At 37.0% G+C, this 25,767-nt stretch overlaps 4 protein-coding genes and 1 long non-coding RNA gene across 10 annotated transcripts in view; 2 read left to right on the top strand and 3 right to left on the bottom strand.

Moving 5' to 3' along the window:
* The window catches only part of slo (calcium-activated potassium channel slo), a 179,927-nt gene extending 169,228 nt beyond the window's left edge, over positions 1 to 10,699 (bottom strand). The window contains exon 1 of the mRNA XM_017611489.1: positions 10,321 to 10,699. The gene's annotated coding sequence lies outside the window, so the exon portion shown is untranslated. The remainder of the gene's footprint in view (positions 1 to 10,320) is intronic.
* Positions 10,700 to 16,911: 6,212 nt separating this feature from the next.
* Ppox (protoporphyrinogen oxidase) lies at positions 16,912 to 18,622 on the top strand. The gene has a single exon (XM_017611475.1). The coding sequence runs from the start codon at positions 17,075 to 17,077 to the stop codon at positions 18,506 to 18,508; it is 1,434 nt and encodes a 477-aa protein (XP_017466964.1). The 5' UTR covers positions 16,912 to 17,074; the 3' UTR covers positions 18,509 to 18,622.
* Positions 18,544 to 19,262, bottom strand: LOC108359568 (bolA-like protein DDB_G0274169). Its single transcript, XM_017611488.1, has 3 exons — positions 19,161 to 19,262; positions 18,888 to 19,102; positions 18,544 to 18,828 (listed from the first exon to the last, which is right to left on the bottom strand). The coding sequence occupies exons 1-3, from the start codon at positions 19,183 to 19,185 to the stop codon at positions 18,679 to 18,681; spliced, it is 390 nt and encodes a 129-aa protein (XP_017466977.1). The 5' UTR covers positions 19,186 to 19,262; the 3' UTR covers positions 18,544 to 18,678.
* A 181-nt stretch (positions 19,263 to 19,443) lies between these two features.
* Positions 19,444 to 25,439, top strand: stck (LIM zinc finger domain containing stck). Of its 6 annotated transcripts, none has more exons than XM_017611485.1 (7): positions 19,444 to 19,496; positions 23,546 to 23,665; positions 23,732 to 24,037; positions 24,127 to 24,268; positions 24,344 to 24,460; positions 24,559 to 24,700; positions 24,767 to 25,439. In XM_017611485.1, exons 2-7 carry the CDS (start codon positions 23,562 to 23,564, stop codon positions 24,961 to 24,963), a joined length of 1,008 nt encoding a protein of 335 aa, XP_017466974.1. In that variant the 5' UTR covers positions 19,444 to 19,496; positions 23,546 to 23,561; the 3' UTR covers positions 24,964 to 25,439. The 6 variants fall into 6 exon arrangements, with proteins under 6 accessions (XP_017466974.1, XP_017466973.1, XP_017466972.1 ...); XM_017611484.1 differs by having other exon boundaries at positions 19,451 to 19,509; XM_017611483.1 differs by lacking the exon at positions 19,444 to 19,496 and adding an exon at positions 20,020 to 20,336.
* The window catches only part of LOC108359570 (uncharacterized), a 10,581-nt gene continuing 7,089 nt past the window's right edge, over positions 22,276 to 25,767 (bottom strand). Inside the window, exon 3 of the long non-coding RNA XR_001846947.1 lies at positions 22,276 to 22,286. This is a non-coding gene — a long non-coding RNA (uncharacterized LOC108359570). The remainder of the gene's footprint in view (positions 22,287 to 25,767) is intronic.

The raw sequence follows: 25,767 nt of genomic DNA, 5'->3' as shown, positions 1-25,767 counted from the left end.
TTTTGTTTATGGCTTTATACCTCACTTTCACTTTTCTCAAAGCAAATAATCTTTATTATGTATTTTTTCACCGCTCATTCGTTGTGTTTGGCGCACGCGAAAACTGCTACTGTTTATCCGCATGTTTTTATCCTTTCTCGTAGGTTTTCCATTAATGTTTGCACGTGCACTTCGTTTGGCTTCGGCGCGCATTTGAACTGAGAGAATTCACCCTCGGCTTTCGGCTAATGCACGCTCATATTCCGAAAAAGCTTTGTAGCGGTAATAAGCTGAATCTCACACAAATGCAGAAGCAGTGTAGAAATGTACAAGAATATAGAAAAGCATTGCAAGCAAACGCTTAGATGTAATGAATTTTCCAAATTTCATATAAGCAGACCAATCCTGAGGAGTTTGTTTTAACTTAAATGCAAACATTTACTTCTAGAAATTTCTTTACCAATAGATATTAAGTAGTTTTTTTCTAGAGGGCAACAACATACTTATCTTCTGTCAAGGAAATACATAATCTAAAACAAATTATATATATGTAGATGAAAAATCAAACACTTTTAAAGATAAATTAGTGCTTGAAACTTGTACTAAGCACAGGTTAATAGTAAATATTTAAAGTGGAAAATATGACTGAAAATAAGGAGAGAGAATAATTGTTTTAGAAAAAGACAAACAAGTTTGGCGAAAATACCATCACTACCCATCAGTCGCGAAAAGATTTTCAGAACTTAATAAGGAATGGCTAGGGATAAACAATTTCATTACACTTTGGCCTAAGCTAGGTTGTTTGTGATGCAATTTTAGCAGGGATTTTCGTACACCCTCAAATTTTCGAGCAGTTACGATTCAGCGGGTCGAAATACGTGTCGATAGGTGGGCCTGGTTAAAGGCGCACTCAACTTTTTTTTTTGGTGCCGGTGTAATTTTTTTGTATGAAATAGGGGCAGTAAATATTGTTACTCATACGCCATATCGTACATGGCGTATGAGTAACATTTTCCATGTTAAAGTTTTATTTTTTTTTTCATTCGCAATGCAAACTTAAAATGCAAATAACGTGCAAAAAATGACCTGATCTAGAAAAACGGCACACAAAACCGTAATCTACGAACCGTAATTAAATTTACTTATAACGGCGTTTTTTGTGGCATTTTGGCGTCCCTACAGTATTATTGGCTAAAAAGTGCGTACGAACTAATTTTTAGCTACTAACTACTAAATATGTAGATTCAAATTTTCTAAAACAAGCAATTTTTTACACATGTTTTCTTGTGTTGCTCTTAAATTTATCGACATCTTTACAAAAAATTTTTGTTTCATTTTTGATATATTTATGAACAAAAATTGGTGTGAGACACTTTGACCCGTTTTGGCTTTTGTTTAGTAAATTATTATTAAAGTCTAGCTTCTCCTATAACAAATACAATATAACTTTGCTTAAAAATTTTAAATTTCGTATTTGCTTCCATATAAAAAACCGAACATTCTTATTATTATTATTATCAGCGAGAATACTTAGCGGCTTCATACATGCGCTTTATTGTACTAAAATTTAATGGGCTATAAAACTGATTAAATGCTAGTTAAAAAGTTTAATTTTAAAGATTTTATGATTTTTTCAGAAAGTTATTCGGCGTTTGTTATAAAATGTTTCACAAAAAAATTAACAGACTTTAAATAAAGAAAAGGATAAACGCCAAAACTAGTCAACATTTTACATATCTATTCTTGCGTCTATGGGTGTAAATAGTTGTTTGAAAGCCCTTACATATATTTACAACATAATCGACGCCTTCCCATTTCGTTATTGGAATATTCATAATTCATACATAAGTTGCTAAGTCCACTTTTTATAAAAACCCATATTTTGAAACATGAGACTAGAGAAATTAAAAATGCATTATTTTGAAAAGGCTAAAGGTACTTGTTTCATTTATTCTCGCTTATATTCTATAAAAGAAAAATTTTTTAAGTCCAAAAGTATCACTGAAAATCCGATGTGGTCAAAATAGGACGAAATCCTTTTAAAATACGGCCTAGCAACTTTTCACTCTTAGCTTGCTAGCGATATGCACATCATTACAATGTACTATAATGTTAATGTAATGGTAAACTGTTATCTCGCTGAAACCAAATATGCTAAATTATGTTCATATTAAAGATTAATTTAATTGGCCTCGTACAGATTACTTCAAGTGGATTCCAACTCGGGGGATTACACTGGTGATCAAAACTGAGCAAGTGGTATTTTGTTTTATATATTTAGGTATATACATATATTCGCAATGTTTTTACGTTAACATTTTTTCTTTGTTTCTTATAAAAATATTTTTCATGCTATAGCAGCAGCCATGGCCCAGCCAATCTGGCATAATATTTAGGCACACCTTGACATAATTCCATAACCGATAAAGAAGATGTCGTCTTGATGGGAAAGTTATGTTGATTAAAATAACGTATCTTCCTGTATCTATTTGGCAGGAAATATGAAAAATTAGTTTTCGCAAAATTTCATCTGAATTGAAATATTGGATATATTGGAATACATACACTCCCAGTTATTTGAAAAACACACCCTTTCCATCATTTTTCCTTTATACAAGCTTTTTTTTGAATTTGCTCTGTATGTATATTTGTTAGGTGCAAATCTGAAACTCAATTTTTGACCAACTTCTCGATCATCTAGAGACTTTAAACTTCACAGTTGGCTCGGAACCCGATGACAATGCAATACTTATGAGTCGAGATATTTGACCATATTTATAGACCGATTTGGTTCATATTTAGAACGTATATTACTTTCATGACCCCATGCCATCATGCTACTCCAGGTGCTTGCTTATTAATTTAGAATCTCTGCAATCTCGGCGATCTATTCTACATATCTTTATCTTTTGTCTTTGATTTCGTTCATATTTACAAAGCGTGCTTTAAAAATATTTGTTTGAAAAAGAAAATGTGTCATATTCATTATCAATAATATTTTTAGAAAAATTTCAGGTATGCGGTTTTGTAGCCCATACAATTTTAATATAATAAAGTGGCGTTTTAAGTGGCTACAAAATACCGTTGATTTTTGACAATTCATTGTTGACTATGCTGGGCATTTTCTTTCATATAAAAATTTTGTCCAGCATACTTTGTATGGAAGAAAATTCATAGCACTGCCAGCAAGAAAAAAAAATTTCAAAAATCAACTGTTTTTTTTTGTAGCCATTTGAAACTGCATAACAGAAATATATCTGAAAATTGTATTAACTTATGTACTGCAGGGCGTTAGGATAACACACCATTGACATTTTTTTTTTTTTTCTGTAGCTGAATAGTTTTAGTTTAGTTCTCGACAAAAAACACCCCTGCTTTCCACGACTCGGAACTAAAAAAAAAACAAGTTTGTTTTAATTAATTGAGATTAGATTCTGATACAAAAAAATCTGAGTTTTCACAAAAAGTGGACTTAGCTAGCAACGTGTATGTATAGAACATGGTAATGCTATTTCAACATTTATTAAATTATTATTTTTATGAGCAAATCCTTTCGTACGGATATAATTTAATACAAAATTATAACACAAATCAAAGCGTGGAGTTCTATGTACAATATTTCTCATAATGCATACATATGGCGTACAGTGGTCATATTTCTTAAGTTAAAATAAAGTACAAATTTTCATTATATTTTTTTACTCTTGTACCTAATACGGGATCTTTATCCTGCACTCCCACCAAAGCTGTCGAAAATCCCTAAAAGCTTAAACAGACAGCAGCGTTGATGCCGACTAACTCGGACTTAATCCGGATCAACTGCAGTTAATTTCCGAGTTGATCCGGATCAACGCTGCCTTCTATTTATGCTCTAAGATCGTCTCCCGATAGACCGTTACGGTAAACTCAAGGCTAGCTGTAATGCAACTAGGTAAAAAAATTTAACCACCTTGGACGGGACCTAGCAAAATTTTAGATCCTATGCCTTCAACGCTTCTGTTTTGATAATAATTTCTCCACAAGAATCCCCGTGAGGTGGTGCGAATGAGAAAACGTAAAAGACGAGTATGTCTCCATTCGAGTATGTCTTCCATTCCAATCTTCAGCGATGGCTCTATACTAAATACTAAGACCTGAATTAAGAAGAACTAAAGAGGCTGCTGGCAACTGACTGAGGAGCTCGTATGTAACGGGATGCACGTTCTACGGCTACTATTAGACCCAAGATGTGATTAAATCTCTACAATTTAACAATACCTCTTCGAAGATAGCTAAGCAATGCACATCTAATGAAACCTGGGTACCCAGGCACGTAGATATTACGAAATCTGCATCGCGAATGAACTCCTTAGGAAAGAAACTAACCTCAGACAATCAGTTCTGCCCAAAAACCATGCATACCACTATCCTCATTGAGCATACCAACCACAGGTGGGCGATGGAAGCCACTTGTTAGGTAACCAGGAAAATCTGGCCAATAAATTATGTAAACAGATATGAGTCTCTATTTTTTCTTGGATCGTCTCTCCATTAGCTCAGTAGTAAATGTTTTTTGGCGGACACAGTTTGATTGGCTTCACCACTAACGACTTTTGCTGTAGCTGTATGAAAGAGGAGGTGGGGGCCAACTCTCACTTCGATCATTTTATCTGTCACTGTTCTAGCCCTGCCTAAAATGCGACAAAGTAATTTGCAATATAAACTACTTTGGCGGATGCGCTTGCTTTGAGAAGGTGCAATAAATAAATGACAAGGATAAGCTTTCCAAATTTGTGTTCTATTGCCTTTGTGCAAAATTTAAATCAATCAGTATGCAAAATTTCAAAATGCATCACCAAGAAAATTACTTTTAGTGAACAGTTTTTGAAATAAAGGACAAAATAGACTTAAAAAAACATAAATAATGTTAAAGTACAACACCTTAAAAACAAGCACACCGTCCTTTGAAATAAAGTATGGATGGTCACCGCAACTATGCGCGAACATTCAAAATGTTAATCATACGCCCTGTAGAACTGTAATAAAATATGTAATCGAATATACAAATTACAACCATATCTCCAATAACTGCTTGGTTTTACATTATCAAACTAGATTTAAGCCTTAAATTAAAGTCAATAACATACATATTTGGGAATCATTCAGAATTTCGCTTTTATTCCCTTCTAAACAGAACAGAAATTCGTTAAATAGCAAAACCATGTATGTACATAAGCTGATATAAATATGTACATATGCATGTATGCATGTAGATACATGTGTTTGTATATAAATTACATTTTGTGCGTTTGCTTATAACACCAACTGTGAAAGTATTTGTATGATGCGGTTGATATGTCGAGGCTGTTCACACGCAGACGCTGAGACACTGCGACGACGCCTTGTCGGTAGTTGGTTTGTTCGTCACGCAGTCTGTTAGTTAGTTTGTCGGCTAATCGACATATTGTTTCACTCGCTTCCTAGTTCACACATATAAACACATTCGCCGTTCCCAAAAAATACCAACACTCCTTAACGAACGCACATTGTCCTAGTTTTCAGCATAAGATAGAAACATACATATAAACACATGCGCGCTTGTTTATAAAACTGCTATGTGACCGATATAAAATAACGTGTCACAATACTTATACAATACATATGTATACCCTACAAGACAGCTGAGTATCATATGAGTACTCATATTATCATTATCCCTAATCACAAAAGTGCTTATCAAAGTCCTCATTTTCGTTCAGGCCATGGGAAAAAATTGAGTACTTTCCCCTCAATGTTGTCATCAGAAAGTCCTCAGTACTAATAGTCAAACTACTCATTTATGCCGTACTACAAAAACAAAAGTGTAAATGTGTGAGAATTTTTGCCTAAAGTGCTCAGCAATGTCTTGTAGGGTAAGTTGCTCGCCTACATACATACATACATATGTACTTCATTATATGCTTCTATGTCCTTCTTTACAGGCACTAGAAAAGCTTTGTCATGTGCTTTGGGTTGGTATAGTTTTTTTTCTTTCTCTTCTTCTTGCTTGTTTTACTAATGTTTTGTGGGAGTTAATGGGAGTTAATAAGCATTGTTGGTAGGCATGTTAGCGCGTAAACCGATTTTGCGCGAACTTAATTGAATGTGCGAATGCTGCACACGTGCTATGCTGACGAATATTATTTTTAGCTAGACAAAAACACAGGAAAAGTAACTACTAATATGTATGTATGTAGCCAAAAATCATTCAAAACTACCCTAATTTTAAATTAATATATGTAGCTAAATATATATATTTTTTTGGTGTAAGTGTTTTCCATAAATTTTTTTTTGAATCAGAAAGTTTGTATCTCAATGGTGCTCGCAAACTGATTTGCTTGAACTCCATTCATTGAATTACGCAGAAACTAACGGTACTGCTAAGTTTTTGTAATAGCATTGAAGTCGTTTTTTTTTTGCTTAAAAATTATTTGTTTTCTTATTGTGTTTAAAAAATATTTGCTACTTTATATTATGTGTTATTTTTTTCATATTTGAATTAAAAATTTAAAATTAATTAAAAAAATTAATTAATTTGAAAATATTTTCCCTCCGTTTTTTTTTTAAATCTTCAAAGAACACATGCAAGAAATTAAAAGTGGAAGCATTGCTTCGCGTCCCAGTCTCAAGGATAACAATCTACCATTACCAAGGAAAACTTTTCGAAATTAGCTGCGCTGGCAGAGAAAACAACTTTACATCGTAGATAAGTGTTTACCATGTAAAAATGTTTGTATTCATACTTATACATACATATATTGTCTGAATAGATAGCAAGAAACTCATAATAAAGGAAATTGAAAATGAGGAAGGAATACGTAGAAACTGGATTTCCGTGCTACGCTTTGCATGCCAGTGTCTTTGTGGTTGTACAGCATACTGCAAACAACAAATTCAAGTACCCTAGTAGAATAAAATTATAGTTTAAAAAACTAAAACCTCCCTATTATAATTGCCATTCGTACTGTCATCAGGTAAGTAACTTGAGAATAGAAATCGCTGCATCTTTTAGGCGCATCAATATAACAGCGTTTTCCTTTCCCGAAATAACTTAACATTTTATCTGCCCTGCGCCAGGGCTGTCAAGCTTTTCTGTTCTTTTCTCAGCATCTTCACATGCATATTGCATGCTCTTTCTTTAAATTGTTAGACTCTGATAATGTTGCCATATAAGATGGTGACATTTTTTTTCAAAAAAAAACGGCATAAGTCTTATAACTTTTATTAAAGCTCAGGCAAAAAAAAATTGCAATCAATTTCACGCCAGGGCATGGCACCCAGTCAGCATAGTAGTCGAACTAAGAAACGAGTTTTTAGCTCAAAGAAAACCAACAAACTGAAACAAAGAGAAAGAAAAAGGACGAAGAATTCTACGTAGGCGGGCGGGGCGAATGATACACAAAGCAAACCAGTAAGGATAAATTATAAATAAATCTGAAAGCAACTCTCAGGCAGTCAGTTGTTCAGTTACTATATATGCAAAAACAAAGGTATGTACGTACTCTCAAGGATCGTGGAGGGCTGAAAAAGTGCTATATATGCAGGTGCTGTACTTTTCTATCTCTGAGTGTGGTTTAGGTATATATGTACATACATTAGACTGCATCACCAAAAAAAAATTTCAGTTTTTCCGCCGGGAATAAAAAAATTGATTATATTTGAAGATCTTCACCAAAACATTTCGGAAAAATATTAAAATTTACGTGAGCTGGACCGATTTGAAAATACCTCCAAAAATGGAGTTTTTTATGAATAAAAATAGTCTCTTAATAGGCTTTATACTTTCGATTGGGATACACGTAATTTGTTCATTCAACAAATGAGTACAAAATTAAAAAAATAATAATAATTTTTGAATATTTAATTAAAAATATCCTGGCCAGGATTTGTTCAGCCAACCCACTCGCGAAATATTTCCTAACACGTTAAATTTCATACAAAGTAGATTTCATCCATTAAACAGATGGATGAAGGTCGCATCCCCTACTATTTAGAAAGTATGGTTTGAAAAAAAAACGCTCCTCAGATGACAAAACAGTTTAAGTCTAAAAAATTTGCAAAAAAATATTTCAAGAATCTTTCAACAAAATCATAATAATAAGATTTTTTATGTTGTCTTTTAACTTTTTTCAGAACCAATATTTGTGGGAAAACTTGAATAACTCAGCCAAAACTGTCCCGATTTAGACTTATGAGGTATCATTGGAAAGGAATTTTCTCACCATTTACACTTATATACAAGTTTATCTTAAACCAATCCTTTTCCTTGATTCAAAATTTGAATTTATATTCAATGAATCTTAATTTAAAGCTGTATGTTATTATTAATGAAACGACATCATTTTTGTGTGCATTTTAATCTAATATTTGCTTTATAAAAACTCGACAGGTCAGCGCGACCATACTCGTCGAGGAGCCATTTTGAGCTTAAAAACCAATCCTTGAAAAACGTTCAAAAACAGCATCAAAAATTTACTTTATTATGATGCCGTTGAAAATAGTTTCTTAAATATTTTTATGCAATTTTTTTGGCTTAAACTCTTTTGCCATCTGAGGGGATTTTTTTCTAAAAATATTTTAAGAAGCTATCTCTATACATAAAAAAACTCCATTTTTTAAAGTATTTTTTTGGCGCAAGTCTTAAAATATAATAGATTTTATAATTTCAATGGAAAAACAGCACCGATTTTTTTTTGTATGAAGAGTGACGCACTCTAATATACATACATACATATGTATGCTGCTAACAATGTGCTGTAACAAGCTTGCCAGCCAATGTAACGCCTAATGGTCTGATTATGCATACTTCGCATAACTTCGCACAACTTCACATAAACTTCAAACTGTAATTTCGTATGTACTTTGTATGTATTTTGTATGTATTCCATTACCCAGAAATTAGCAAAACTTTTAAAAACTTAGCGATCTGTTGAGCTAAGATTTTGCTTCACATTTTCTTAAGTTACACTTTTAGTGCACTGGTACAAATGGTTGTGCGAAGTTATGCGAAGTATGCATAACCAGACCCTAAAGCAATGCGCCTGAATAGAAATAATGATGAACATACATATATAGACAACGGAAAAGTGAGAGGATATGCGAAATAGCGCTTTCAGGCGCCTAAGGAAGAGAAAGCATGCTAGAAGTCGGAGTATTTGGCCAAGTGGTAGAGAACGTGCATGAAAAGCAGTCGTGAGTAGCGATATGGAGAGGTAAGTAGTTGAGTGTCTACTAAGCGCCAAAAATACTTGGTACTACATCGCGACACATGGGCATAGCGACGGAGGCATCGATAAAGTATGTAATTGCAGGAAAACATTTATACGAATATTGCTGAACCTTACACGAATTTCCAATAAAAAATAAAAAAAAACGGCGATAGCTACACACTTTGAATATGTATCATTTCCATTTCCTTATTTTGCACAACAAAGCGAAGAAAAAGCAAATAGTTATTTAACATTTTCGTTTGCAACCCTATGGCTGCTGGCTCCAAAAAAAAAAACATAACTCAACTTCGCCTGAATGCCACTTATTGTATGTAAGTAATTTGTAAGTAATTATATCTAGGTGTCTGGCACACACTCGCCGAGCTTCCGTTCGTTCGCTATCATCGTTTCGTTTTCAGCGCGCTGCTGCAAGGCGCCCGACGTTAGCAACTACGAACACGACGACGACGACGACGACGACGAAAAAATGTGTCCTAGTCACGAAGCCCTAGTACACCCCTGCAAGCAAACATATAGACAAACCGATATGCGTGCACACGTACATATGTAGTAAGTATATATGTGTGTGTACTTAAATATGTAGGTCCGCATACCTACACGCTAGCGAATACACACANTACGAACACGACGACGACGACGACGACGAAAAAATGTGTCCTAGTCACGAAGCCCTAGTACACCCCTGCAAGCAAACATATAGACAAGCCGATATGCGTGCACACGTATGTAGTAAGTATATATGTTTGTACTTAAATATGTAGGTCCGCATACCTACACGCTAGCGAATACACACACATACCGAAATTTTCTGCTTGCAAATTTTCACTGCATTTTCACTTTAATTTTGCACAGTTTTCAGTATAAAAATTTTGCTAAAGCTTGCTTTATTCTTGCTAAATACCTTAATTTTCGAATAGTAGCAGTATTATCATACATATTAAACTTTTGTTTTTATTAATTTCACTTGTTTGAGACACAATTTTTTTGGGTTTTCTTGCCTACAAATTTTCAGTACTTGCTGCAGGAAAAATTTTCAGCTGCGCCTTGGCTTANCAAACACATAAATTTTCGAATAGTAGCAGTATTATCATACATATTAACTTTTGTTTTTATTAATTTCACTTATTTGTGACACAATTTCTTTGGGTTTTCTTGCCTATAAATTTTCAGTACTTGCTGCAGGAAAAATTTTCAGCTGCGCCTTGGCTTAAATTAGGGCAACATTTCCTTGCAGTAAATTACATTTTTGCTGGCTGGCCTGCAGCTTTTCCAGCTTTTCACTATTGCAATTTAACTCTTCAGCGTGCAATTGTGCATTTTCAATCACAAATTTGAATTTTAAATGCCTTTTGTGTATGTATTTGCTGAAGAAAAATCTGCTATTCTATTTGGTGGCTCTGTTTTTTTTTTCACTGCTCTGCTTTGTCACACACACGGCCACGCAGCGCAAACACGAACGAACCTTTCGCAACGGCAGCGGATACAAGTCTGAAAGGTGCAGATTTTCTCCAGGCCATCGTAGTTGCCATCGTTGCAAGCTTTTTCGGTATGCGTCCAATTGTCGGCCTTTCCGAATCGATACGAAAACTCATTAAATACACTCATTTCGCCGTTATTCGCCGTTGTTCACTACCACATTAGAAGAGGCTGCTTTTGTTGTTTAATTTGTTGGTTATTTTCGTATTTTATATTTGTTTTGCGCCAATTTGTTTGTCACGGTTGGTTTATGTTCGCCTTCACTCCTCCATTATCCTGTGCTTTGTTTCAATGCTTTTCTTGCAACACGCAAAAATGAAATGATGTCGTTTTTACTTCATATTTGCTTTGTTCGTACTTCACTTCAGCTGCTTGTACGTATTTCTCTACTTCCGGCGCCGCTCTTTTAAATGTTTCCTTTATATGTAGATATGTAAATGGAAAATCGCCATTTATGTCGTTTCATGCTTTATTCCCCCTATTTTATGCGGTAAGTAGACACATTTCCGTTGTGCACTTCTTATTTCCGGCTCAAATTAAACTTCACACTTGCAAGGGATTAATATGTATGCATGTATATGTGTACAGAGGATGTGATTATTTTGGATAAGATGCGAGCTAAGATTCATTATGCGCAAAGTGTTTAAATTACTGCAGGCGTTGTGTGAGTTTGCGTGTGGCATTATCAGTTGAACCGGATATNCACTCATTTCGCTGTTGTTCGCCGTTATTCACTACTACATTAGAAGAGGCTGCTTTTGTTGTTTAATTTGTTGGTTAATTTCGTATTTTATATTTGTTTTGCGCCAATTTGTTTGTCACGGTTTATGTTCGCCTTCACTCCTCCATTATCCTGTGCTTTGTTTCAATGCTTTTCTTGCAACACGCAAAAATGAAATGATGTCGTTTTTACTTCATATTTGCTTTGTTCGTACTTCACTTCAGCTGCTTGTACGTATTTCTCTACTTCCGGCGCCGCTCTTTTAAATGTTTCCTTTATATGTAGATATGTAAATGGAAAATCGCCATTTATGTCGTTTCATGCTTTATTCCCCCTATTTTATGCGGTAAGTAGACACATTTCCGTTGTGCACTTCTTATTTCCGGCTCAAATTAAACTTCACACTTGCAAGGGATTAATATGTATGCATGTATATGCGTACAGAGGATGTGATTATTTTGGATAAGATGCGAACTAAGATTCATTATGCGCAAAGTGTTTAAATTACTGCAGGCGTTGTGCGAGTTTGCGTGTGGCATTATCAGTTGAACCGGATATTGTGGGTTCGAATTAAAAAAAAAACAGTACCTACGGTCATTGGTTTTTAGGAAAATCTCCTTTTTCTTTTAATAAATTACTGTACGGCTCCCAGGTATGTGAGAAGACCTTGCCTGAATATTTTCCATAAGCAAAAATTCGGTTAAACATGTTAGTTTGAAGAACTTCAATTACTCAAGTAATTACTAAGTAAGAACATAGCTCGAAACCTTGACAGTACGTTAGGTTAGATTCAGATGGATGCCCCCGTTAAGGGGCTCACTTACCCACCATAAAAGTTGGTCCTTTGTGATACGACTGCGAAGGGTAACTGCTAAGTTAGAGCAAGAATCGCTGAGTGCCGGGAACGAAGTTACGCAGACGGCAAACCTTAATTTCGGAGAGTTCCTCCGGACTTGTCAGAAAGGAAGAACCCAAGTGCCTAAGCCGCAATTTAGTAAAAGCTGGGCAGTCTATGTAGGAGGAAATGCTGAGATGATTCCACCTCGTCGTCCTCCATACAGCTTCGACAAAAGGCGTCCGATAAGATATTTAATCTCACTACCAATACACGCACTAGAATCGATAGATCCGGCTTCGCGAGCCTAAGGCGATCCCTAGACCGCCGCCGGTTTGCCCTCGGCCAGAAAAACCTCGCCGTAGCACATTATCCTCCATTCGCTGTGTTGGCTCCAGGCCCATCTTTCCAAGAGAAGTCCACAAGTAGTCAAAGGAATGCCCACCATCGCTGTTCTTGGCGATAAATACTCAAGGGTGCCGCTTCTGGCAGTTTCCTGCGACATCACTGTAGCCTGGCAACCAAATAAATCTAACCAAGTAATATTCTAACGCTAGCGAAAGCGATTTAAGGCATTCCGATTTAAGGTACTGTTAGTGCCGCCTGGTTGTCTGAGTAGATGTTACCCTCCCTTAAAATCATCGCGCGCAACAGCCGTCAATCGACTGCTGCCTCACCTACGGCGGCAACCTACGCCTGAAACACGCTGCAGTGAGCTAGAGGCCTAAATTTAAGGTTGATGGAGAGCTCCCTGGAAAAGAACACTCCACCATTCTCCCCGTCAAGCTTCGACCCATCCGTGTAAAAGTTCACCAGTACCTCCCTCCAACCACCGCCCTCCATCCACTCATCCCTAAATGGGATATACGTTGAGAAAGAGCTAGCTAGTGCCGAGTGCTAGCTGGTATAGTGTGCAGACCACGAGTCCGTTATCAGGGCCAAAGAAGATTACGCTGACTCCGAACGCAGATTGTAGTTTTATGAGAATGGCAGAAACACACTCGGAGGTTTGCCCTTGCCTGCCGAGCGGGACCGCTATTAGAACAAGACCTTTTCTTTTTTTTTTGTTAGTCCCATTTAAGCCGACCATCGTAATTATGATAGTGTGGCAGTCAGTGTTTTCACGGAGGTTTAGTATCTCGGTATGATCTTGTATTCTATAATTCTCAACCTGATGCGACACTTTCCAAGGCTACGAGGTCATTAACTACTACTGCTAGCAGCCAACTCTTGGGGGTGCAGCCCAAAGTTCCTGAGATAAATGTACACTCTGATAGTATGGCCATTAATTACATATGAGAACTAGTTTAATCACGGCTAGACAGTCCCTTACAAAACTCCAACGTATGGCATCTGTGTAGATCATGGCAGCGATGAGTACATGCCTCAAGGCAGAACTGGCGGTGATTCTCGACATCGAGCCACTACATATTACCATAGAGAAGGCAGCCAAGCGTACTATCCTGAACTTCGCAAGATATGGCTTCGGTAGAGGTCCAGGAACATGGGCATGCTAGAGTCCCAGCTAGCTGTGCAGCATAGAAGAATGAAACAACTCTATTTTGAAGGAACATGTACAGGCAATCACTATTCAGAAGTACACACATGGCTTAAAAACCACAGAGGGTATCGAGGCAGACGTTTATGGCCCCCGTACAAAGTTATGTATGGCCATGGGAATGTACACTGCCTCCGAAAGTTCTTTCAGAATGTCTGCGGATTGTAGGACTAAATGTGATGTTGTGAGGACCGCGGTGCACAGCCCTTTTTAATTAGCAGCCTATATATCTACCTTTTTTCTTCTTATTTTGCCCGAGACCAAAAATACTTCTGTACTTTGTCATTGAACTGTGTAAGTGCGCTTCGCTTTCCATCCATTGGTGCAGGGTCCAAGGCCTCCAAGCCAGTATCGTTGCATTTTTATATGCCCCATTACTCGTCAATCACGAGCATGGCCATAGACATTGCCCCTAAAGCATTCTCATCTTTGTTCCACACCAACCCCTTTTGTTTGCCAGACAAAACGACGAACATGATGAGAGATTTGTGTTGAAATTGCCTCCCGAGTCCAAGGTGGCACCTGTTGGAAAGAGTTATTCTTCGCTTCTTCATGCTGGATCCAAAATAAGTCCTTTACTAACTGCCAAGAATCACTTGTGTCCCTATACGTGAATACGCTTTGTGCATTGTCAGAAGGGACTTTGTCATGTTTTCTTTTCAAGGCCAGACCAACTAGGGCGTATCTGTAAATCCGCCACTGATTGCTCAAACCTTCCGGGATCTTGTCATGAGTTATCTTCATCCTCAGGCTGTGCTAGCCACAGGACGAGAAAGCGGGCGATATCGATAGGCACAGTTCATGGTGATTCTGATGCCAGGGTTTTCGGGTTGGAGGTGCATGCGAAGATATGCTTGGGTTTTCCACTTCTGAGTTGTGCCGAGAAAGGTAGCGGTCGAGCCTTTGGCACCACAATGAACTAAGTTGGGATAGGATTCAGGTGATCTTTCTCGGCATATTGCCGCTCTGTACTTCGATTCGTCCAGTCGCACAGTAGCTGTCTCACATGTCGAGAGGACAGATCCTTGCGAAACAAAGCCTTGTGCGCGTGACATCCTACTAGGCATTGCATGGTGTTGTGCTCTTTCGGAGCTAGAAGCTGGCTTTCTCTCGTGGTGGTGAGGCACGGATGACATGAGATTGCAGCCTGTAGCCATGTACGTTCTGTCATTCCGGCAGGTTTGTAAGTGGCTCCACAGCGTATCGCTCGTTCCTGCCTATTACACTGGCGCTGCTGAGTTAGCCACTGACCGGCAGATCACTTTATGCATATGCTTTGAGCAGCGTCTATTTGTCGACTCCCCTTGTACTTCCTGCTTTTGACTTCATAACTTTGTTCCTGGCTCGCAGTTTGTTACTGGTGGCAGGATAGATAATAAGAAATGGCTATTGATCGTGACTACCAGGATTTTGGACTGATTGGCCATCAGTATCTTGGCGCCATCGATGTGGACGTTCAGTACAAGCCTGATAATGAAGGTGGTCAGTGATTTTTTTGCAAAGGCTGTCGATGTTTGGGCCCGTGTAATTATCGGTGTAGCTCTCCAAGTTAACTCCAGCCAGAGGTGGAGGGAGTTTTGCTTTGTAGTGCTTAAACCGTAATGGTGAAAGTACGATGCCTTGAGGGACGCCTTTTTAATTATAGGCGTTTTGGACTTGGCGTTTCGTAATTTGTCCTATGATTGGCATCTACACAAATATGTCGTTATCCATCGCTTCGTCCAAACTGGAAGGGACAAATCTAAAACATCTTGGCAAAGAGTTGTTGTTGTTGTAACGCATACGAAATCCGCAGAGTTTTTGGGAAGAGATGCTGAAGTGACAGTCCTTGGCTAGATATGAATCTGGGTCGTTCCGGTTACTTAGAACCGACTGTCAAGGGGAACGCATTGGCGAAGAGTTCACAGTGGTTCAGTGTGTTGAATTCTTTTGACAGTTCAACTACGACTAGGATCGTCTTATTACCAGGTCGACGTTGGCTCAGACCCTCGCTTATCTGTGTTATGTTGGTTTTTAAAGCTTGTTCCAGATGCTTCGTCAGGTTGTAGAGGAGTGGTGCTTTCAATGTCCACTGTGGATAGGAAGGAGATGGGCCTATATGAGTATCCTGCTTCCGCCTTCTTCCCTGGCTTAAGAAGTGGAATAATACTATAAATAATATTTTCCAATTCTCGGGGGTAATCAGGATTCAATACGGTGGAGTCACGAAGGTCCTAGCTTTTTCAGCATCTGCATGGTCTGCGATGAAATGGCCGAGCGGAGAAGGAATTGGCTTCATTAAACATTTCCAATTAGCATCAGATTTCATAGAAGAGGAGAGAATTGTATGCTTATTAAACGCGGCCGAAATCGCTTAGACGGTTACAGTGCCAAACTAATGAACCGAATCCCAACTGCAAGGTTCGTTTAATTTTTTGTCACACCGCTGATTTTGATAAAGAACGTAAATCTGTTTACGTTCTTTAGCTTCAAGATTTTATCACATAAAATAGTTGCGATCCCGTACGAGTCCGGACTAGTCAGAATCAGTCAGAATTTACTAGAAATCGATCCTGTACTCAGTTCTCTGACTATTGAGAGGACAAAAAAGAGAGTAAATACGGTTCTCTCTCTGTCAGAAGTTACCAGTTTTAGTCCGAGAATTTTTTGCTGGTAAATGTGTCAAACGATCAGCTGTAGTGTGTTTGGCAACCAAATTGTAAACAAAAGAAAAGTGCACTCTGCTAATTCATGTTGAAAAGTATTTAATTACTTGTTTAAGTGGATTCTAATAATTTGAAAGTATTTTTGGTTATTTACATGTGTGAGCTAAGTGTGTTTACATACAAAATAAACAAAAATTTACAACCAAAATTTGGAGGTTATGTTGAAGTTGACAGAAGTTACCATTTTTCACTAGAAAGCGATCCCGTACTTTTCACTGTTACTCTCTCGCTCTGAGCGAATTTTTATTTTTTGACAGTTTTACTAGTCCGAGTCCGAGGAATACGGGATTGCACCTAATAATTCGTTGTACTTTTAAAGCTTCCCGCCGCTGTGGTTTTGATTAACCAACTTCCCACCACCAATGCCCACAAATCAGCTGGGCCGCTTATCAACAAATTAAAGCAAAACAAATCATAAACCAAACAAAGGTGCTGATTGTCGTTTTTACTGTGAAGTTTTGCTTTTTTTCACAGGAAACGTAGCTAATTTTTCTATTGCAGTTCAACTAGTCTGCTGGGTTTCGTAATTTAGAATAGTTTTCTATTAACAAAATGACCACTGTGTTAGGTGCTGGTATGAGTGGTCTATCGGCTGCTTACTATTTGCTTCAGCGATTTGGATATCCTGCAACTATATACGAGTCCTCCAATAGGGTCGGCGGTTGGATACGCACAGAAAGACATAGGGATAAGGGTTTCTTGTTCGAAGTGGGCCCACGCACAATACGACCAAAGGGTATACCTGGCGCAAATACCCTCAAATTAATAGAAGAACTACAGTTGCCGGTTGACCCAGTGTTGGCTTGGCAGCCTGCTGCAAAGAATCGCATGATATACGCTAAAGGACAATTATGTATGCTACCCAATAGTCTGAGCGGAGTTTTCAAGACATTACCACCGTTCTCAAAACCGCTGATAAGTCAGATCACGCAAGATTTACGGGCAGGTAGAAAAAAGTTGAAGTTCGCAGACGAATCTATATATGACTTCGTTGAACGCCGCTTTGGCGCTGAATTAGCCAACTACGCAATCAGCCCATTGATATGTGGCATCTGTGCTGGTGACGCAAAAGAGATAAGCGTGCGTTTTCTGATGAACGACCTATTTGAGAAGGAACAAAAATGGGGTGGCATTATTAAGGGTATGCTATTCGAAAAACTCTTTGGTAAGAAACAAAACACGGCTATCGAAGGTATCTTTGCGGAAGCAATGCCCAGGCTGTACGAAAAGGCGCGTGAAGAAAAGTGGAGTATGTACCGGGTACCTGATGGGTTGGAAACGTTGCCACGCACACTGAGTAATCATTTGCGAGGAAAGAACGTTAATATTCAGCTCTCAGCTGAGTGTCGAGAGATCACATTTTCACGTAATGGTGTTAAAATGAATGTTAAAGGGCGTGACATTGACCTGAAACATGTAATTTCATCCTTACCTTCTTACAAGTTAGCTTCCTGTGTGAAAAATCAACATCCGTCATTGGCAGCATTGTTGATGTCTATACCCTACGTTGATGTTGCTGTAGTTAACTTACAATATAATACGGAGGAACTGTTTAAGATGAAAGCATTTGGTTTCTTAGTGCCGCCCATTGAAAGACTGCCTATATTGGGTGTTATCTTTGACAGTTGTTGCTTTGACATGGAGGGCAATACGGTACTTACAGTAATGATGGGAGGACGTTGGTTTGAGGAGAATTTTGGTAAGGAGCCCACACCAAAAAAGCTTCTGGACACAGCTTTGCAGCATCTGGAACTGGTTATGGGGATAAAAGATGAACCACGATTGTCACGGGTACACGTTTTAAAAAAGTGCATACCACAATATACGGTGGGACATAAGCAACGTGTAGCCGACATAAGGCGATACATAAATCAATATAAACTACCGCTGACATTATGTGGTGCAGCATATGATGGAGTTGGTATTAATGATGTTATATTATCGGCACGAACGCAAGTGCAGACCTTGAATGCCTTGGATGATTGATTGAAAGATTTGAAAATTATAATAAAGCGGTGTGGTGATTTCGGTGATGAAGGATTGCGTTGGAATTTTTTAATCACAGACGTTCCCTTCTATTACATAAATTGTATACATTGCATATTTCGTTAACAATATAGATATTTTAAACAGTGTAAGTTTACATCATTTTGCAATTATTTACCGAATCCGCCGCGACAATTTGGGCTGGGTTCTACAGTGTAGTTGCCATCCCACTGCTTTGGGGTTTTAGCCTCAATGGATAGTGCATGCACAAAATCGCCCGCTAACTTTTCTTTCACAATAGAATTTATTAAACGGTGACGCTTTAAAAGAGATGAAGTCACATTATTATAAAAATATAAATTAATGAATTATATTATACCTTTATCAATGATAAGTCATCAAATTTTTCAGATACTATCAGCACTTTGAAATGGGTTTCCGAGCCTTTGGGTACATTATGCATATATGACTCGTTGATAACTTCCAAATGCACTGGTTGTAAACTGACTGTGAGTGCTGCACGTATTGCTGCCTCTATGGGCGCAGTTTGTGGCGCGGCTAACATTCTGTGCAATTGGGCGGAGCGCAATGTAACTAGGAAAACAATGCAATTTTTTCTTAATTTTTACTCCATTGTTAATGTTAAACTTACGAGTTGCGCTGCGAAAAAGATTCATAACGTTGATTGAAGCCAATTTGATTTATTCCAGTAATAATAATAATCAGCTGTTTTTGTTTACTTTATTAATGCCCCAGTAGCATAGCCACCCGGCCAGAATTCCTGTTTAACAGCTATTTTTTGATTTTTCCAACAGGTGGCGCGGAATTAAATCTATAGCTCAGGTGGCAGCATTATTTTCACGTGAGCTCATCTTGTCAATTTGACAATTTTTTCATTGTCTGCTTTGATTTCATTCGTGTTGTTCAATTTTTGGAAATATCTCTCTGTTTTTTTGCAATTTGGGTCAGCAAAATTAAAGAATTGATAGTAAGTGCAACAGGTAAATGAAACTTGTGTAAATAAGTTAAAACCAAAGTAAGTTAAGTGCGGAATTTCTACAAGCAACAGTGGCAGAGAAGCAGTCGACATCCTCTTGAATTGGGAAAGACAGCGGAAACANTTGCGCTGCGAAAAAGATTCATAACGTTGATTGAAGCCAATTTGATTTAATCCAGTAATAATTATAATCAGCTGTTTTTGTTTACTTTATTAATGCCCCAATAGCATAGCCACCCGGCTAGTATTCCTGTTTAACAGCTATTTTAGAATTTTTCCAACAGGTGGCGCTGAATTAAATCTTTAGCTCAGGTGGCAGCATTATTTTCACCTGAGCTCATCTTGTCAATTTGACAATTTTTTCATTATCTGCTTTGATTTCATTCGTGTTGTTCAATTTTTGGAAATATCTCTCTGTTTTTTTGCAATTTGGGTCAGCAAAATTAAAGAATTGATAGTAAGTGCAACAGGTAAATGAAACTTGTGTAAATAAGTTAAAACCAAAGTAAGTTAAGTGCGGAATTTCTACAAGCAACAGTGGCAGAGAAGCAGTCGACATCCTCTTGAATTGGGAAAGACAGCGGAAACATAAAAATCTTGATTTGCCTAATTTGGGGTTAAAAGCGAAGATCGCGAGTGGGCTCTTACCAATATTCAGTCAGCACTAGCAATTTAGCAATCGGTCATTCCGAAATCGTATGGAAAGTAGTTGAAATACAAACGTGCTGTGTGTTAGTTGTGTAGCGCCAAGTGCTTAGAAAACAAGTGCATACATTTGGAACAAGCGTGCATTATTGCAATTAAGTAAACGCCCAATATGCCGCCCGTTCAGTAAGCCATTTATAACATACGTCTTAATACCAGATCATAACAGGTTTAACCTTGTAAATTGGAGCACCAACAAACATCAAACCAACTTAGTTCGGTGTCTGCATTCCAATCGATTTCATTCATTTGCTTATTATGAATGACGCCCACGTCAAAAAGCTTGGTAGTATGTACTGGTGCACTGTATTGTAGTGTATAATTGAAAATTCCGCAGCATAGAATGCACTATTTTTAATACACTTACACATAATTTTCAAATTTCAATGGACATAGTAGCAGCAAAGGCTTGTGAACGCAATCTCTAATTAAAACGCTTGCCCACCCCAGATGTATTTGCTCATCAATGACGTCATCCACCAACACAAAATTCTATTTATAGCCAAGTATCTTAATTTTTTTACTATGGATATTCATACATATGTACGCAAATTGCTACATACCTACAAACATAAAAATAAAACCAAATGGATTTGGCTACATGTGCTTGGATCATTGATCGTATAAAAAAAATCGTTGCTTTCAAACACTAAATGTTTGGCTGGAAGTATAAAACCTATTTATTCATATTCATATTCATCTTTATTCAGTCTAAGATTTACAATCTTACAGACTAGAGCTAAAAAGTATTAACGGTGACTAGTATATGTACAATTACGAAAATAGGTTTCAAGAGTTGATTTAAAAAGACTTCTTGGAAACGAAAAGTCGATATCTAAGCTCTTTGAGATATTGTTAAATTCCACAAGGCCTCGAAAAATAGGCGCAAAAGATGAGTAGTTAGTCCTAACGGCAGGAACGTAAAAGGGGATGTGAGAGCGGTATATTTAAGTAAACTATATTCACATAACTGAAGGCTATATGTACTACAAACGCCTTCACTGCGAGTTTGATTGTTATTTAATTAAAGCCAAACATGACATGATATAATCCTACATGCATATTATTCTTGATGCATGTATACATCTACATGTGTGTACATACATACATATACATATACTAGGCTATCCATATATTCGCATATCCGTTCGGATATTCGTACACCCGTATATTCTGTTTATATCCGGATATTCTAGAAGTTTTGAAGAGATTAGTAAAATTGTTCTCTACTGTGTTGCAAAATAAATTATAGTACACTTCATTATTACGCAAATAATTGGTATCGAAAATCCGGATACCCGGTTAATTAATGTCCGTTCATTTTGCTAACCTGATATTAGAATTTTTTTTATCAGAAACCGAAAATACCTATTAAATATCAATATTTTTATATCATTATTTCTTAAATCAATAACAATCGTAAAATTTTGGATTTTTATTTTTTCGATAATTTTTAACCGAGAAAATTATGTCTGCATTTTTATGACTTTTAAAATTATATTCGATGATAAATAAAACTGAAAATGAAGGTTAAAGAAAAATCGGAGAAATAAAAATCATAAATTAACGGTTAAATTTAATCGGAGAAATATAAATACAATTTTACATATTTAATCTTAGTTTTTAATATAAAGATCATAACCGTTACGGTCCCCGATTCGAATATCCGGATGGACCTCCCAGCCCTAATACATTACACATGAACATACATACATATGTACATCGTCAATCTGAGAAAAATTATGTTTTTAAATTCTTTGAACTTCTGCCAATTTGTGAGTAATCTCCCCACAGGCATAACCGCAGTATGTACAAATATGCATTCATATGTATACCATAAGTAGGTGAGACCGAAATCTTCTTTCTGACGGGGGGAGTCACATCAGTGTCTTTACAAATGGATACACAAAGTACACTTACTATGTATGATTGTATGCATATGAATATGCATATAACTATATGACATTGTACCCATACATATCAGCTGCCCTTTTTATGTCACTGAATTGCAATAAATTATGTTGGAGCTCACAATCATATGTACATATATACTTATGTGAATGCGAGTAATAAAGGCTTCATTTGTATATGGAGCGCGCTTGCCACCATCTGTCTACCGCAAAGCTTTGACACATTGAGCGAGTTGTATTTTCTATTTGCAATATTCTCGATGGTCACGCCATTCCGTGCAGCACACGGTCGTTATCCATTTTAGTAGCGCACCTTCAGTTTGCCCTGATTTAGTTTCTATGTGCTCTGTGGGCGAACAACTTTCGGTTTAGAAACGCAAGCGAAATTCAAAATATTTTCATAAATTATTAAAATCACCTGGTGGTTAGTTGGTGTTCATGGTAGTGATGCAATTGCTCATATTTGTACATTAATCTTTGCATAATATACATATTTCATTGTTTATCAAAGCTCTACTAAAAAAAAAAAAACAGGTAAAAGTAGTCGTCGTCCAAAATAGAAGTCAGCTTTTTAATATCATAGTGAAGATCCGATTATAGCGGTTACACATTTTAAACAAAATATAGGTATGTATATTGTGAAGCTTAGCTTCTTGGTATGAAATCCGCAACCCGACAGAGGAGTCATCTTACCTTGATGAACTTGAAGAAATGAAAAAAAGCATAAGCATAAAGGGGCTAAAAACAGACTATACTTTGCATTCGATGTAAGGCATATTATTTTTATTTTGCTATCGCCGTAGTCCGAAGTTAATCAACAACTTACGCTTACGGACACTATGAGTTACGGTCAAGGACCATTATATATGTATGTACATATATGTATAGGTACTTCTACAAACACTAAGGTAACTTAAGTTGCTTAAGCTTAAGTTAAGCAATTGCTTATAAACTCCAGCAATGCATAAGTCCATACCCAAAAATTATCGTTGAGGCATAAATACATAAGTATGCACATATAGTTATTTTTAGGAAGTGACGCAGCATATTTTTTATAGATAAAACAAATGTATGTATTTACATATGTAGAAGCTTATCAAAAAATATTTTTACACAAAGTTGAAGGTCGGTCACTTGTGAATACCATAAGTATTTCGTATGCGAAGGGAATACAAATGAATCACTTAGCATGTGGAAAATAAAGAAACAAACGATAAAAAAGAGTTTTCAAGACTTGTCGGTGTCGGCGAAGTTACTTATCAGTTTAGTGTAAACTAAACGTTGAAAGTGAACATTTAAGAATTTCAAACATTAAATATGCCTTCAAAAATAAAAATGTAACTCATAAAGTATAATAATTCAATAATTGACTCGAATTTCCTGTGAAAGGATAACAACAAATATATACATTTCTTTTCTTTTTAGAGTACAAGCAGCTGACATGTCGCTAGCTGCTATGCATTGTGCCCGCTGTGCGGACGGATTCGAGCCCAACGAGAAGATCGTCAACTCGAACGGTGAACTCTGGCATACCCAGTGCTTTGTGTAAGTTGTAAACCACAAAATAAAATTATACACTTTTATTATTTAAACATTTCCTGTTTTTTACAGTTGTGCGCAATGCTTCCGACCTTTTGAAGATGGCATCTTCTACGAATTCGAAGGACGTAAATACTGTGAGCGTGATTTCCATGTGCTTTTCGCACCGTGTTGCAATAAGTGTGGCGAGTTCGTAATTGGACGTGTTATCAAAGCAATGGGCGCTAGCTGGCATCCACAGTGCTTCCGCTGCCAAATGTGTGCCAAAGAGTTGGCCGATACCGGCTTTATACGCAATCAGAATCGTGCCTTATGCCATGAGTGCAATGCCAAAGTGAAGGCCGAGATTACGGGTCGTTATATGTGCCATAAGTGTCAGTAAGTTGAATGCAATTGCTGAAGATAGTAAAGGCTTTCTTTTGTGTTTGAAGTATTTTAAAAATTTACGAATTTCTGCATAATTGCAGCGGCGTAATAGACGACGCGCCCTTGCGTTTTCGTGGCGAAGTCTATCACGGCTATCATTTTAACTGCACTGCCTGTGGTGTGGAGCTGGACTCGACAGCACGTGAAGTCAAGAGCCGACCGGGCTTAACGGCCAACGATATGGTAAGGACCTGAGGCTACACTATTGCACACGCATATACATCTGCTAGTATTTCCATTTTTTGCTAATATCTATAGAACGAATTATATTGCTTACGCTGCCACGACAAGATGGGCATACCGATTTGTGGTGCATGCCGACGTCCGATCGAGGAACGAGTTGTCACCGCTTTAGGCAAGCATTGGCATGTGGAGGTGAATTTTTAATTTTATTTTATTTTCACACTTACTTTCACGTATTTTTTAACAAACGTTCATATATCGTTGCTTTCTTATTGTGCGTTTTTTTGTAGCATTTTGTGTGCGCCAAATGCGAAAAACCATTCTTGGGCCATCGGCATTACGAAAAGCGCGGTTTGGCCTATTGTGAGACACATTACCACCAATTGTTCGGCAATTTATGCTTCGTTTGCAATCAAGTCATAGCAGGCGATGGTAATTTTATACAATTTTGGCTGACATGCACAATATACTAATATTTTTGATTTGGCTTAATTATAGTATTCACTGCACTCAATAAAGCTTGGTGTGTGCATCATTTCGCTTGCTCCGTTTGTGATATGAAAATGACGCAGAAATCAAAATTTTACGAATACGATGAGAAGCCCGTTTGCAAGAAATGCTACGAACGTTTTCCAAGCGAATTAAGGCAACGTTTGCGCAAGGCCCACGAAATGTCCATGAAGAAGAACTTTTAAGTGCTCGCCTTTTATTGTCTATATTGAGAATATATTTTGAAAATGCAGACTTCTAATCTGCAAAAATTACTGTGCGCGTAATGCGGCAGGGAAGTCATAAAGCCAAGCATATACGATATTTTCAAATCGAAGATTATTCCTTTCACCATTACGAATAACCTAATTAAGTGCCTACAAATTTCATATTTATATTACGTAACAACATACTGTAATAGCCACAGTCTAATTTATAAATTATAAGCACAAACGCAAATATTTATGCGTACAGAGTAAAAGAAAAAATAGTCAATATTATTTATACATATGTAAAGTACAGCAGCAGTTACGCAGAGGACTGAAAAGAATACACATAAAAACAGCTTCCATTACAATTTATTTAAAACATAAGTGTACTGTAAGTGCCAACATATCCGAATAAAACTAAACCTTTACAGATAAGGCGAAAAGTTACTACTGCCAACGTATCTACAAAATCACTTTTTAAGTCTTCATCTTATTAATTTTGCGTTGTGGTTTTCTAATGCCCTTCTTTTTGTCCTCTCCCTGTAGGATTGTACGCTGCTGTCTTTTGCTCAGCCATTTGATATTTAATGAACAATTTGAATAAATAGTTTTATAAAGATTAGATATATTGCTCTTAATTATTAACATTTTTTCAAGTACGTCTGTTGTTATTAAATGTATTTAAAACTATTCCGCAGCTAACTAAATAATAAACATAAAAATGTATGTACGCAGCTTTGCCGTGTGAAACCACAGAGCATTGCGAAAAATAATTTATTTTACATTTATTACAATTAATTA

This window comes from Rhagoletis zephyria, unplaced genomic scaffold (assembly GCF_001687245.7).
Source record: "Rhagoletis zephyria isolate East Lansing unplaced genomic scaffold, Rhagoletis_zephyria_1.1 Rzeph_scaffold_00411, whole genome shotgun sequence".
Lineage (NCBI taxonomy): Eukaryota > Metazoa > Arthropoda > Insecta > Diptera > Tephritidae > Rhagoletis > Rhagoletis zephyria.
The sequence above is the reverse complement of the archived record's forward strand: the minus strand, read 5'-3'. Positions and strand labels throughout refer to the sequence as shown.

What these genes read in the sequence shown, in the direction of transcription:
- Ppox (XM_017611475.1), top strand. Translation starts at nt 17,075, where the DNA reads ATGACCACTGTGTTAGGTGCTGGTATGAGTGGTCTATCGGCTGCTTAC.
- LOC108359568 (XM_017611488.1), bottom strand. Translation starts at nt 19,185, where the DNA reads ATGAATCTTTTTCGCAGCGCAACTC. An exon ending in TCTTTTTCGCAGCGCAACTC is followed by an intron (nt 19,103 to 19,160) that starts GTAAGTTTAACA and finishes TTGTTTTCCTAG; the next exon opens with TTACATTGCGCTCCGCCCAA. An exon ending in ATGACTTATCATTGATAAAG is followed by an intron (nt 18,829 to 18,887) that starts GTATAATATAAT and finishes TCTCTTTTAAAG; the next exon opens with CGTCACCGTTTAATAAATTC.
- stck (XM_017611482.1), top strand. Translation starts at nt 23,438, where the DNA reads ATGCCTTCAAAAATAAAAAT. An exon ending in ATGCCTTCAAAAATAAAAAT is followed by an intron (nt 23,458 to 23,545) that starts GTAACTCATAAA and finishes TTTTCTTTTTAG; the next exon opens with AGTACAAGCAGCTGACATGT. An exon ending in TCAAGTCATAGCAGGCGATG is followed by an intron (nt 24,701 to 24,766) that starts GTAATTTTATAC and finishes GCTTAATTATAG; the next exon opens with TATTCACTGCACTCAATAAA.